Here is a 14041-nt window from a genome sequence, read left to right as displayed (position 1 = left end):
GCTACTTTCATTTTTTGCTATTTGTTAACTTTTGTGCTCAATTTCAATCCGGTCCACTGCGCTCTTAAATCTTATTGTAATTCTACTTTGTCAGACGAGTTGAGCTGATCCTTCCACTTAACACCGTTTGGGAATCACCAATTTTACACCCACCAAAGAGCCATCACTGTACCTTCCCCAATGTCCTTCTGCCTTTGTTAACACAGCTACAGCAGACTGTCCATGTTCAGCACTCATTCAATCAAAACACTTTCATTTGTTCAAGTGCCTTCATGGGATTGACTGCTCTTGCCCAGCATGATGGAGCCAATCACAATCCTCACAGCTGTAGACCCATCTGGTGGTGTGTGCAGGCACTCCAATCAATGCCATTGATACAACTTTGCATGCACATGCTTTTGCACACACTCGCAAACACACCGCACGCCTACCTGACGTCCCAGGATGCGCAGCCGCCCCGCCCCCGTGGTATCCATTCTCTCTATAGGCTGAGCTGTAGGCGGAGTAGCCATTCTCGCCATTCTCCTGGCCGTTGGAGGCCCAGTGCCCCTCTGGCTGCTGACCGTCTGCCATACCTGCCTGCTGGGAATCCGGGGAGGGGAAGGGTCACCTGTTGTGTCTAAGGGTGGGGGGCGGGAGAAAAGACAACGTATTATATAACAATAATAATAATAAACAGATGAGTCTTGGCAGAGATGAGTCTTTGCTGCAACAATAAGAGGGAGAAAACCCCCTGCGTGGTGAAGGTTACAGAATTGGCCACTAGGGGGAGCACTGTGCTACGCTGATGCTTTACCGGCCGGCCTTTGTCTCAGCATCCACGTGCTGAGACAGGAGGGAGAATATGTGCATCTCATTTGTCATGATTCATTAGTTTCTTTGTTTGGTCTTGCTTTTATCATAAAGGTGTATATGGCAACACCGCCTGATAAAATACATGCCTTCATTGTACGATTATTTGGATTAACCCCCCCTGCCTCCCCCACAGAGTGCAGGGATGGAAAAAAAGCAGGTGATTAGTAAAAAACAAACAAATTCTCTCAATTTTTAATCCAAAATATGTGACACTCTGCTGTAGAGAGGCTATGACACCGTGGTTGAACACACCCTTGATATCCCATAAGGAGGCTGTTACCATGGCAACCACAACGGGCCTTAAGGGTAGTGGGGAGGGGGGGGGGGCGTCCGGCAGATGGGTTTGACAGGCTCACCCTTTCAGTAGCAAACAAGTGCTCAATATGCACACAAATCTCGGAATATAACACAGCGACCACATTTCCACCAATTACAATAACAAAAAGCTTTGTTGCATTCAAGTACGTGCTGCTGAAGTATCTACGTTTTAATCAAGCCTCACTTAAAGCTATGTTTTACCCTCCAGAGCAAACACATAATGTTGCCTCCCGTGTCTGCCATTCTCCCTAAACAGGATCATTATAAACAAGCAGCTGCAAATTATTTCATCATAACAAACCATCAAGAAGACTCCTTTCTTCTTCCTCTCCCTTCTGAGGCACAACCTTCATGCAGGCAGGGGCCGGTCAGTCAGACTTTCAGCAGAATGTTAATACATCTATTATACCCCCAAACTATGGAATAAAAATAACCATCACGCCAGCGATTGTGTCGCCTCATCCTTACACTCCTTTCCTGTCTCCTTTCCCACCCTGCAGCGTCGCATGATGACAGGTCCGCAGTGATCGGGGCTAATGTCTGCTGCAGTGTGAGGCTCAGACAGAGAGGGAGAGAGAGAGATGAAGAAGGAGTAGAAGGAAGACCTACTGACACTCAAAGATACTAGGCCAAACTGTCTGAGACTGAAAATCTCAGCCCAGGGCTCAGTCTAGTCCCAGCTGTTGCTAAGGAAGAAAACTGGTGCGCTGACAGCCACATGGTGCTCATGGTGGTTCAGAACCGCTCTGACCTGCTTTTAGCTTCTTTTTCAGCAATATTGTGCCACACTTGGCATTCACACATTGTCCCTGCAAAGGATGTCATAAACCCTGGCTGTTTAAATAAAGACGTTGAGTAAAAAAACAGGTTAATTTACAGAGTTTTGGGCCAATTAAAATCTTCAATTAAAGAGTACTGCCTGTTTACAGTACTATTAAATTACACATTGACCTTAGGAGCAGAACATGTATTTTTTCCATACTTCTTAAGGATACTGATAAATAAAATTAAAGCAAAGACATTCAAGAAACGCGTGTGGATTGGTGTGCTTCTAAACAGCATCCAGACATGATCAGGACGACCTGCTGAAGTTTAAACTGAACATCAAAATGAGGAAGAAAGGTGATTTGTTCTCCATTCTGCATCCTCCATTCAACAGTGATCAGTATACAGAGAATGATATGAAAGAGCAAATATCCTGAGGAGAATAGCCAGACTCCTTTCAACGGATAGGATGGTAACAGTAACTCAAGTAATCTCAAGAAGACCACACTGAGTGCCACTCCTGTCAGCTAAGCAGGAAACTGAGGCTACAGTTCACACAGATTTGCCAAAACTACACAACAGAAAATTGGAAAATTGTTGCCTGGTCTGGTGAGTCTCAATTTTTGTGACATTCAGATGTAACTTGATTTAAACAACATAAAAGCATGGATCCATCTTGCCTTATCACGATTCAGGCTGGTGGTGTAATGATGTGGTGGATATTTTCTTGGCACCTTTTGGCCTCCTTATGGCCTCCTTAGTACCAACTGAGCATCCTTTAATTACCACACCCTACCTGAGTATTGTTGCTGACTATGTCCATCCATTTATGTCCACAGTGTACCCATAACACACCCATCAGGTGTCAGAAAGTTCACCGAGTTCACTGTACTCAAATGGCCTCTGCAGTCAGCAGATCTCAGTCTGGTAGAGCACCTTTGGGATGTGGTGGAGATGGAGATTCTCATCATGGATGAGTAGTTGGAAATAACAACTCTGTGATGCTATTACTTTAATATGGTCTTAATATGGTGTTTGGTGAGTGTATAAACAAGCAAATTCTGATTTTTTTAAATCCCCAGATTAGAATTATACTTAATTTATTCTGTGACCTTTGGACTTAAGTAACACTTTATACTGAAGTCACGCCAAATTGTCTATTTTTTTCTGTTGTTTGGCTTTGCCAACTCTCCAGACCTTGCTTTCCAGGCACACCCTGTCATCCTCGCACACTTAACATGATTCGACATTGCCCTCTCGCACCGGTTCCCCTTGGTTGTTTACCAGTCTTAGTGTGTTAGAAAGGGATAAAGTCTGCAGTGGCTATTTTCCAACCACAACACCAAAAAATTAGAAGATTAAATGAGGCGTATTCTGCAGTGATGAAAAGCCCTATAACGGTTTTCCTCTCATGTTTCCCACAGCAATCCCTCTCTTTTAAGACACAAGATACTTTAAGAAATACACTCTGCAGGGTTGAACAGACAAAGTGCAACAAAATGAAGTTTGATCTTTATATTTTTAGGCATTTTTTAGATACAATCCTAACAGCAATAGCACAGCATGAGGACCATCACATTTTTCTAATGCTTAGAGGGTTAGCTCAACAGCACTAGGAGTCAAAAGTGATCCGTCAAATTCCATCACATCTCGAGTTTGATGCCTTAAATGAAACGTTCCAGCGTGATCGCTCGCAGAGAAGAAGAAGAGAAGGTGTGGCAGCAAGCCTGAGGCTAATCGGACATGAGTGGGTTTCTCTTCTTCGTCTTTCTTTCCTCTTTTACTGTCATCGTCTCGCGCTCTCATGACCCCCTGCTGCGCTCCTCTCTACCTTCCACCCCCAGCATCTCATCGCACCACCCAAGCTCTAATCCCACCACATTTCCCTCCCTGTCTGCACCTCATCCCCCCTTCCAACCCCACCCCAATCTGGGTCACCCATCATGCCTCCGTAGAGCGCCACTCACATCGGAATGTCACCATCCATTTAGGATGGAGGATGGAATCTCTGGCAGCCTGTCTCAGTAGGCCAACCTGGCCTTAATCCTCTGTGGGAGAGGCCGAGTGTGTGTTTGAATGTGTGTGTGTGTTGGAGAACCTTTGTGTTTGCAGCTAGGATCAGCACGGTCACTAGGTAAGATTTTCTACACCACACTACAGATTAACAGTATCATTTAATCTCTTCTATTTGCTTTTGAGCAGACTAATCTCACGATAGTATCTACTGAATATCTGTATGAAATGAACGTGTTATAGAGATATAGATATTTTATTTATTGTTCGTGTCTTTTTTCAAGCAAATCAGCTTGTTACACGCGCATTGGTGCACTGAATGATGGCTGACTGTCACACTGAACAGAAGAACTGTGAAGTACTAAAGGACAAAAAAGTTTCCCGTGACCTGTAATCAACCCAGAATCCAGTGGCTTCCTCCTCTGGCAGCAGATGGACAGATTATGTTTTGCTGACTCAGCAGAACATGTGGCGGGGGGCTGGGGGGGTATGAAGCGTAATGAGTGCCTTCAGCGAAGTGTGAATGAACTGTGTAAATGCTGGAGAGCAGCACGATGAGCGAGGCACGCGCACACACAAACTCACAGCCGTGAACACGAGGCAGGGGTGATATCCACTCCTTACAGATTAAGTGCCGTAATAACTGGGGTAGAGGTGCCCTGAGATTATATTAGCACCTCTTTCAAAAGCACTGTTTTCTAGATAATGTTGATATTACTCAGTAAAAATACATTAAATATTTTAAATCACGTGATAATAAAACTGTAAAAAAGCTCAAGGTTGTTTGTGTCCTCCTTTTTATTTATTAATACTTTAAACAATAACCTGAGTATCAAAAACTAATGTCACCAGCCTTTCTTTTTGCTGTGTTTACATCACTATGTATCTGCATTCCTATCAAATAACTGCTTCAAGAGATCTAAGTGACTGTATCCGGGTCTCCTTCCCTTTCTTTGGTCACAGTCCAGATCTGTCCATGTATCTCCTGCCAAGAAGATGAGCTAGACTCATACATGGTAAAATAAGATTTTTATCGACTCATAAAACTTGACGATTGATGATTACTTAGTTTTTTAAAATGTCTTTTATGTTGCTGCCTCGTGTCTCGGTGCTCTATTTTTTCTCTTCTCTTCTCCATCACACTCTTCCAGTCATGGTGGATGGCTGCCTCTCCCCGAGCTCTTGGGTTTCATGAAGGACTCTTACCTGTTAAAAGGGAGTTCTTCCTCCCCACCGCTGATAAGTTGTTCCTCAAAAGGGATCGTAAAATTGTGGGACTGTGGAATATAACCTCCTTAAACCTCTTTAATTTGTCAGTAATGATTGGGGTTCATATATACAGTTTTACTAATAAACTTTTCAACATGTCCACATACATGTCCCTAAAGAGGACAATATAACAACACTGGATGACTGATTTGACTGATAAGTCCTGTAAGTTTTGAGTTGGAGGCTCCATGGATCAGACTTTTGTCCAGCACGTCATAGATGCTGGATTAGATTGCGATCTGGGGAATTTTGAGGCCATTCCTGAACCATTTTTACTTTGTGGCAGGGTGCATTATCCTGCAGAAAGAGTCCACAGCCAGCAGGGAGTACTTTTTCCATGAACTGGTGCACATGGTCTTCAGTGCTTAGATACATAGTTTGTTTTCAAACCATGACACTTGCCGGTCATGTGAGCAATGCACATGAACCCAACTATCCACATGATGTAAAAGAAAACCTGATTCATCAGACGAGGCCATCTTCTTCCATCGTTCATGGTCCGGTTCTGCTGCTCATGTACCCATTGTGGGAACTTGTGGATAGAGGTTAGCATGGGCACTCTGACTGATTTGTGGCTATGCACGTTCTTCTGCAACAAGCTGTGATGAACAATTTGATATGCAGTAGCTTGTGTGCTGGATCAGACCATACGGGCCAGCCTTAGCTGCCCATGTGCATCATTGACCTGTGGCCACCCATGACCCTGTCTCTGGTTCAGTGCTGTTCCTTCCTTGTATCACTTTCAACAGAAACTGATCACTGCAGACTGGGAACACCCAGAGGAGCTGCAGGTTCGGAGATGCTCGGAACGATTCATCTAGCTATCACAATCTGGCCAGTTTGTCAAACTTGCTCAAATCCTTATGCTTGTCGTAATGGTCATAATGTGATGTCTAACTGGTGTATGTAAGTTATACTTGGTAGGTTTTAACTTAACTTTAACTTATTATTACTGTTAGTAATTTCTGAGCTAATTTCCTTGACCCTTCCAAAATTTCTCCAAGCTTGAAAAAAATCCTTTAAATTTGTACATATGTGCATTAGTTAAACACATTGCCTGCTGCAGCTGTCACCAAAACACGATGTAGGCTGAACTGATATGTGTTCATCACACAAACAAACCCATACAGGTGCTTAGTCATCATCATAGTAACCATGACAATATATTCACTTTATGTAATCTAAATGCTCCTCACTCGAAAACAATGACAACAGTAAGTTCATTAATGTGTGCTATGCAGTTCATTTTAAGTAACCCACACCTGCAAACTGATGTTCCCCCTTTTAAGGCAATTCAGGGTTGAGTTTAACTGAAAGCAACTGCTGGCTTTCTGCACCCTTTATTTTCAGCCCCCAACCTCATCATAGCAGTAGATGTTCCCTGGCATGCATCAGCCCCATCCTGCAGTGATGTCATTGTTTCCATGGTGATATAACAGCCAGTGCAACCAGTAGAGGAGTGTGACTTTGACCACGTTATGGATCCACAAAGAGGTCAGCAGAGCCTGCAGGATCCGGGGGGGGGGGGGGGGGGGGGGGGGGGGGGGTCACAAATGGGAGCGGAGCCGTTTAACTCATCAATATCCTGATAGCTGGTTACAGGTTGGGCTCTAGATGTCATTTTAGGCTTTTATGCTGCTGGTGGTGCTAATGGGGGCGGTATTAATTATATATTTTTGCATGTAGACTCTTTAGTTGCTATGACAGTAAGAAAAATACCACACAGCAGGATTTAAAAGAGAAATAAATCAAGAATGTATGCCTTTCATGCTTTGATTACAAAAATAATCAATAAAAGAAAAAGAAAACTTGAGAAAACTCCTAATTTTGTTAATCATCTTGCAACCCTTCCAGTTTAGTCTTGGCTCCTATTGTCGTTTCCCACACCTTTTGCTTTTCAAAAAAGGTTACAGCCAGATTGTTTAGATACATAAGGAACACACATCGAAAGAAAAACAACACAGTCAAGCATAATAAACTGCATGATCAAAAACTGTTTGCTTCTGCAGTATCTTCCCCGGCACATCTGTGTCAGGTGAACCTGTGCATTCAATGGTGTCAGCGTAATTGGCAGAATCACTGCTCCCCCTGGTGGAGCCCCTGTTCCAAAATCGACACCTATACTGTATGTTCAACTAAAATTTGCAGCTGCCCAAATGGACAAGCCAGATGCCTTCTGGAGAAAGGTTTTATGGAGAGATGAGACAAAGACTGAGATGCTTGGTCACAATGACCAGAGGTATGTTTGGAGGAGTAAAGGTGAGGCTTTCAAACCCAAGAGATGACTCAGTTCATCTCGGCTGGAGATGGTTTGCTCTGCGCCGAGTCAAACTGGGATATCAGAGAGGAATCGCTGACCTGACGTCAACTGAAATGAAGTTACTGCTCAGAGACATGTAGACGGGGTCTACAGTATAGATGGTGTAAAAGAAATGAATTCAGCGTCTGAACACCATACAGGTGTTTTTTTTTCTTGTTTTTATGCCACTTCATTTTTTAGTTCTTTTACTTGTTTTTTTTACACTACTTTTTGACTGTTTGTATGTGAAAAGTATTTAATAAATAAATAAACTTACTTAATTACTTACAACACTTGGAGGCTGAGGTACAGCTTTGCCAGGATCCTCAGATACGCACATATCGACAGACAGTTAAAGAAAAGAAAACTATGTGAATTAAAGACAGCGTAACGAAGCCCTATAGCTGTGAAATACATCAAAGCTCGTTTTGGATGTATCTCCTGAAGGCTCAGTGCTAATAATTTCGGGTTTTTTTAGCTTATTATTTCGTTTTTATTATGGTATTAAAGAGTGGAGGCAAATCTCTACCAGCCTACCGTGCCCACCAAGTAGACAGTGGACCATTCATGATCATGAAGAGCTGGAATTACACTTGTGAACTGAATAACTTTCTATTATTGACACATCAAACAAACGGCTGCCAGGACAAACAGGACAACTGTGACATGTTTACACAGCACGAGCTCGCCGCCGTGTTTCTCAAAACTTCCTGTCTGTCAGCCCAAGCCCTCTCTTTATTACCCAAACTGAAGTGAATTTTGATGCCAATTACTGCACTACCGCACTTGTATACACCTACACCTACGCACACAATCTGCTAGAAATCAACTGACACGTACACAAACACCCACCGGCTCACGCAAACAAACACAGCTCAAATGCATCCAGAAGTCGTTGCTTAGGAGCGAGCGCGTTGTTAACACAAGCTAGATATAGAAACAGATGGTTGTGAAATCTCCGTCCTGCCGCTCGCTCTGTCATTTCTCTCTCTGTGACGCCACTCAAACACATATCAGCGGGAAAACACAAGATTAGACTTTCAGCTTAATGACTCCTTTTTGGCATACAAAAATATCCGTCATGACACCAACGCAAACAATCATTTCTCTTCTTTGTGAGCATAATTCCCCCTCTATTATATTTAAATATATATATATATATATATATATATATATATATATATATTTGACAATAGTCAAGCTGATCCTCTGGCTGAGTGCAGTCACTTAGAGCCGGCTCCCTGGGCCCCATGAGTCATGGGAAAACTGAGTGTGAAATGTCATGGGGGCATTTGAGCAGAAGTAGTGAATCTGGCAGCAGGTTTCCTGCTTTTGCTTTTTCTTTTCTTTATGTCACTTTAAAAGCTCTCATTAAGCCAGAGTTTATCAGCGATGTCTCTAGTAGGTTTATATGTATATAAGGTGGCTCTGCAGATGGCAGCGATGGTGCGTCATTTTATCTCATGGAGGTAAAATCGGATGGAGCACATTTATTAAGTTGTTCAAGACCAGAGTAGAAAACAACTCATCGCTCTCCGCTGACTTTGTTTTGCATGAAACTGCATCCTTGTCAAACTGAAACATGCTTAGCTGCAGCGTGACATGCAAAAATGAGTTTCATATAAGTTGCTGAACATTATTTCTGTAATATTGTAGGGTCTACACCTACTTCTAAATTGCATTGAGATGCCACTTATAAATTTAAATATCCACTTTTTAAATAAGTGGATAAAGTTCTTTTTAAGTAAAGTTTTTTTTGTTGTTGCTGTAGTTCAGGTTGTATTAGCATGGTATTTATATCATTGAGCCAGCTGTGGGTAACATTATTATGTTCACAAGGGCCCTAGCTGTGTCCTGTATGGAAAAATGTTATGTTTGTAGCCGACTGTTCCCCTATGCCATGCTTTTCAGAGCATGAGTCACTGTGTCTATGTTCTTTGTTCTGGAGTGAAATAACTCATCAGCCATTCATGAATTTATTCAATGTTGTTACTGTAACACCTTTGAAGCTGTGTTTTTAACTAAAATACTGAGAAGAATTCATGTTAAAACTGTGTTGGCTTACCGAAGTTGAAAAGCTGTCGTCGGTGATCAATGAGATAGGAAAGCGACGAGCTGAGGCGTCTTCTCTGTGAGGGAAAAAAAGAATACATGTTAGGACATCATTAAACTGTGGAAAAAAATGTTTAACTTGTAACATCCTTCTCTCTAAAAGAGGAGCTGTGTGTCACTGGGTCAGAAACAAGCCTAAGCTGCTTTAATTCACCAACATCTTTACATTTAAACCTCTGAATCATGTCTAGCTAGTCCTGAATCAAATGAGGGGCGTTTTCTACATGACAGCTTTCATTTTGGACTGTGCTTGAAGCAGCCGGGCGGGAGACATGCATGCGCGCAGCAGCTTAGCTCTGTCACCTGGAGTCTGCCGGCAGCGTTAATCCGATCGTCAGCGTGGCCTTTCCTCTCTTTTAAGCTGCCGCTGATGCACAACAACAAAGCCAGAGATGATCTAATCTATTCACAGTGTCAGCACGTGTGAATATTTTTTGCCTGTCTGGGTGTTTTATTTTCTCATTATGGGCTTGAGTGTCATTGCAAGCATTGTTTTATTGTTGTTGTTATTGCACATGCTTTCTTTTGCAAAACCATATGAAACAAATGGTTTTGTTCTCTAACAAGATCGTACTGTTTGGTTTTCCTTCAAAAAAGCAAGATTTCCTTTTAATCTGTAACTGACTTTGTACGGTAAGTGGGTTAAGGTGTAGGTTAGCATACGTTAAAAGTGATAATGGGGAAATTTTAGCTAGCTTGGCTCTGGTAAAAGTTGACAAAAACCAACTATCAGCACTTCTAAAGCACAACTCTCATTTCTTGAGAGAAGCAGATGTGGATCAAAAGCACCAAAACTGCAGTTCCTCTAATGGCCACTTGAGGGTGCCCCCAAAGGCGATCAATATCCATTGACGCCCATGTTAAAACTTTACAGCAGAAACAAACATGTTTGGAGACTGACATGAAAAACTCTTTTGGTATCTACTACGAATTTCCCCAAGTACTTTGATACATTTTCACTATGTAAAGTTCTACAACGTGGTCGCAGTTTTTATGTGGCCAAAAAAATAAAAAATAGAAACAGAAGTCATTAGGATAGCTTCCAATTCAATTGTAGGGATGATAATATTCTAAAGAATAAATCAAAAATAATTATCTTCCACAAACAAGTGATTACAAGAGTGTGCATGCCAAACAGACGCACTCCATGGCGAGCTGCTTTTAAGATTTATCAAATTCTTGGATCGGACCGCTGGGGCTGAGCCAGGGGATGAGTTAAAGCTTAAGTCGGCCATGAAGAAACACAGATTTGCACGTTTGCTCTGCTTTGGGACTGTAAGGAGGCAGAACACAGAGCATCCTGTTAACATTAAAACAGTGTGAAAGGACCGTGGGGGAGTTCTGGAGCCAAAAACAGGCATTCGGAGAGAGACACCGAATGCAACAGAGGGCTGAATGAAGGAGAGAGAGGAGGGGAGAAGAGATTTTCCAAACAGGAAAGGGGGGGGGGGGGGGGGGGGTGAGTTATTAGAGTAGAAAGAATAAGAGGGGAAAAAGTGGGGAAAAGATAACTCACAGAGGAGGAAAGTCAAATATTTCCTTCTTTTTTTTTTTTTTTTTTTTTAAAAGAATGAACATCTCTGCAAGTGACAGAACAATGCCACTGTTATTAATGTTGTCTTGCTCGACAGTAATTTTTTGTGCTTATGCTATTAACCCATGTGGTCATGCTTAACTTATCAGCTTTAGCCTTTAGCTATTAAATTAAACCACAAGGTCTCTTGTAATTTAAGACATTTTCATTCGTCTACTCAGTTGATGCACAGAGTAGGAAATGTATTTACTAATGCCGCTAATGCTTGCTGAAAACTATACTACTATTTTAGCAGTTTAAGGTTATAACCACATGTAAATTGTACAGAAAGCAGATTTTTATTATGAATGTTTAAAGTTTCTGAGTTACAGGTGAACTTTCAGTATTTCCCACGCAAAGACTTTATACTTTCAATTATATGGAAACTCATTTCTGTATGTTTGTTTATATGTCTTTAATGGTTCATCACCATATGCAATCAGATTACTAGTGGATAATCTCCTGGCCCTTATTTTGAAAACCCAGCCCTTGTGATATCCCACCAGTCTGCTTGCTGGACAGGTTCCTGTTGTGGCTGTCCTCTTTATTATTCAGCTGCTTTCCAAGAACCTGGAACTAGCAGAAAACAGTTTTCACACGACTCTTTGTCCTTCCTCTATAGCAGGGGTGGGCAACTCCAGGCCTCAAGGGCTGGTGTCCTGCAGGTTTTAGATGTGTCCTTGATCCAACACAGCTGATTCAAATGGCTAAATTACCTCCTCAACATGTCTTTCATTCTCCACAGGCCTGGTCTGTTGACCCAGGGTGATATCTAAAACCTGCAGGACACCGGCCCTCGAGGCCTGAAGTTGCCCACCCCTGCTCTATAGGAACCTCCTGGATACACCCTTACTAACATCAGAGGTTAAGAATTAAGAGGTTAAGCGTACTGATGATTGATAAGTCTGAGCATCTCTATAAAAGCATTAGTTTTGGCAGTTTGCAGGTCAGTAGCATTCAGGTGTGTGCTAACACAATGCCACAATATTCCCAGGAGTGGACATTTCAGTAAATTCACCATAACATCATAAATTCATAAATTCACCCTCAGCTTTCAATTCTGCTCCAGTCAGACCCAGAGATGCTTAAACTCCTCCACTTTGGGCAGCAACTCAGCTATAAATCAGGCGGAAATCCTTGGGCTACAATCCCCGGCTTCCAAAACTACCCTCTGGTACAATGAACATTAAAATTTTAAATATTTTCGCTTATTTTGCTTCAGTTCTATTTTTCTTTAATTAGTTATCCATCTGCATACAGACAGAACCAGATAAAAGGCAGGCAGGCTCTCTGAAGAAAGGCAGAGAAAGAAAAAAAAAACTAAGATCATACAGGAAGTAATGTCTCTTACAGAGGAGAGCTGCCCAGCCAGGGAGGCTTAGCCAGAAAGAGAAAGGGATGAAGGGAAAGAAAGAAACTGAGAGACGTATAGTTACAGCTCCGTCCAAAAATATCGGGAGCGTGACAGGAATAGAACCGCTGGACTGAGCACCACATGTTTTTAATGGTTACAGTAAATGATCCTGTCTCTCACACAGCAGCTGCCCTGTTTATGAAACCCAAATGTTCCTCAGCACAGTTCGTCATTCTTTTATTTTCAAAAGTGCATCCATCTTCATTACTCATGAGTAATTCATTATTAAGTGCAACTTTTCCTCACTGTAGGATGAAACCAATTAACAGGAGTTGCTTAACTGAGTAAAAAAGTATGTTTTTGGCCTTCTCATGACTGTCTCTTTGTCTCTGCAAAGCACCAGAATCAGCAAACACCCACTGATTTCCCCAGACTGCTTTTTAACAAAAACGATATATCTAAAGAGTTTCTTATCTTATCACCAAACTCATTAATTCAAGCTTTTACAGGATGATAATTTGACATCTTCACAATCTTATCAGTCATCCAAAGCGACTGTCAACCCACCAGCGCATCATCTTCATCGGTTTAAAAACAAACAAAAGAACAAAGTGCAAGGTGGAACAAACACGTCATTACTCATCAGCCCTTGGAAAGGTCGAACACAGATGACTAGATACTTTTTGTGCATCCTGACATCCAACTTGACCCGCATACGCCTCCCTGGAGGAGGGATTCCAAGTGGGTCAAACAGGGGGCAAACTGAGAGAAGACGGAGGAAGGATGGAGGAAGGCGGAGATGGAGGTCAGAGGGCGACATAATCCACAGATTTTCCCTCTTCATCAGAAATGAGGCAAACAGGAAATTAATACTCATCTTAGTGTCGTGTGAAAGGCCCCGACAAAACCTCGCTCAACTTCTCTGAAATGAGAAGAGGCAAAAAAAATGGCAGAAAGACACTTCCAGAATTATCTGGTTGTGTTTTAATTGAGCAGCCTCTCTGCATTATTGGCAGTTTCTAACTCTGGCAAATGACCTGCAGAGTCTTGGAGATCCAAATCCGAATTTCACACTGAAGCCTTTACAAACATACATTAACTAAAAATCAGTGGAGAAGACACTTGATCTGTCTCACTTGATCAGGTCAATTTCGACATTTCTTCAAAGGCAATTAACTGATCTTAATGCTGAAACCCTGAGAGAAAGCTCACAATGAGCCATACTCTTATCCTATCCTTTGGATGCCAAGAAAACTCATAAATAAGCAGTTTTCCCCATCACAGCGTTCCCCCCTGAGCACAACATTAGCTCCAACCCCTCAACACGAAACCATGGCTCAGCCTGTACACTTCGTCATTTGCAAATCTCAGATAGGCTGCTTAAATTGCATCACTGTGCAAACAGTTGCTGCTGACTCTGCAAGCTTCTTTGCAACCCACTGTCACTTCAGTTCTTTTACTTTTGAAGATGTCTATTGTATTT

At 42.2% G+C, this 14041-nt stretch overlaps 1 protein-coding gene across 1 annotated transcript in view; it reads right to left on the bottom strand.

Moving 5' to 3' along the window:
- Positions 1–14041, bottom strand: part of LOC146608108 (uncharacterized) — a 77937-nt gene that overhangs the window by 22312 nt on the left and 41584 nt on the right. The window contains exons 3-4 of the mRNA XM_085347836.1: positions 9585–9648; positions 432–619 (exon numbers count right to left, since the gene is read on the bottom strand). Of these exons, the coding sequence (XP_085203962.1) occupies positions 432–573 (142 nt within the window). The 5' untranslated portion in view covers positions 574–619; positions 9585–9648. The remainder of the gene's footprint in view (positions 1–431; positions 620–9584; positions 9649–14041) is intronic.

This window comes from Diplotaxodon limnothrissa, linkage group LG23 (genome assembly GCF_057381915.1).
Source record: "Diplotaxodon limnothrissa isolate DT_005_m linkage group LG23, D_limnothrissa_male_GT1.1, whole genome shotgun sequence".
NCBI lineage: Eukaryota > Metazoa > Chordata > Actinopteri > Cichliformes > Cichlidae > Diplotaxodon > Diplotaxodon limnothrissa.
Note: the sequence above shows the minus strand (reverse complement) of the source record. Positions and strands in the feature narration are given on the sequence as shown.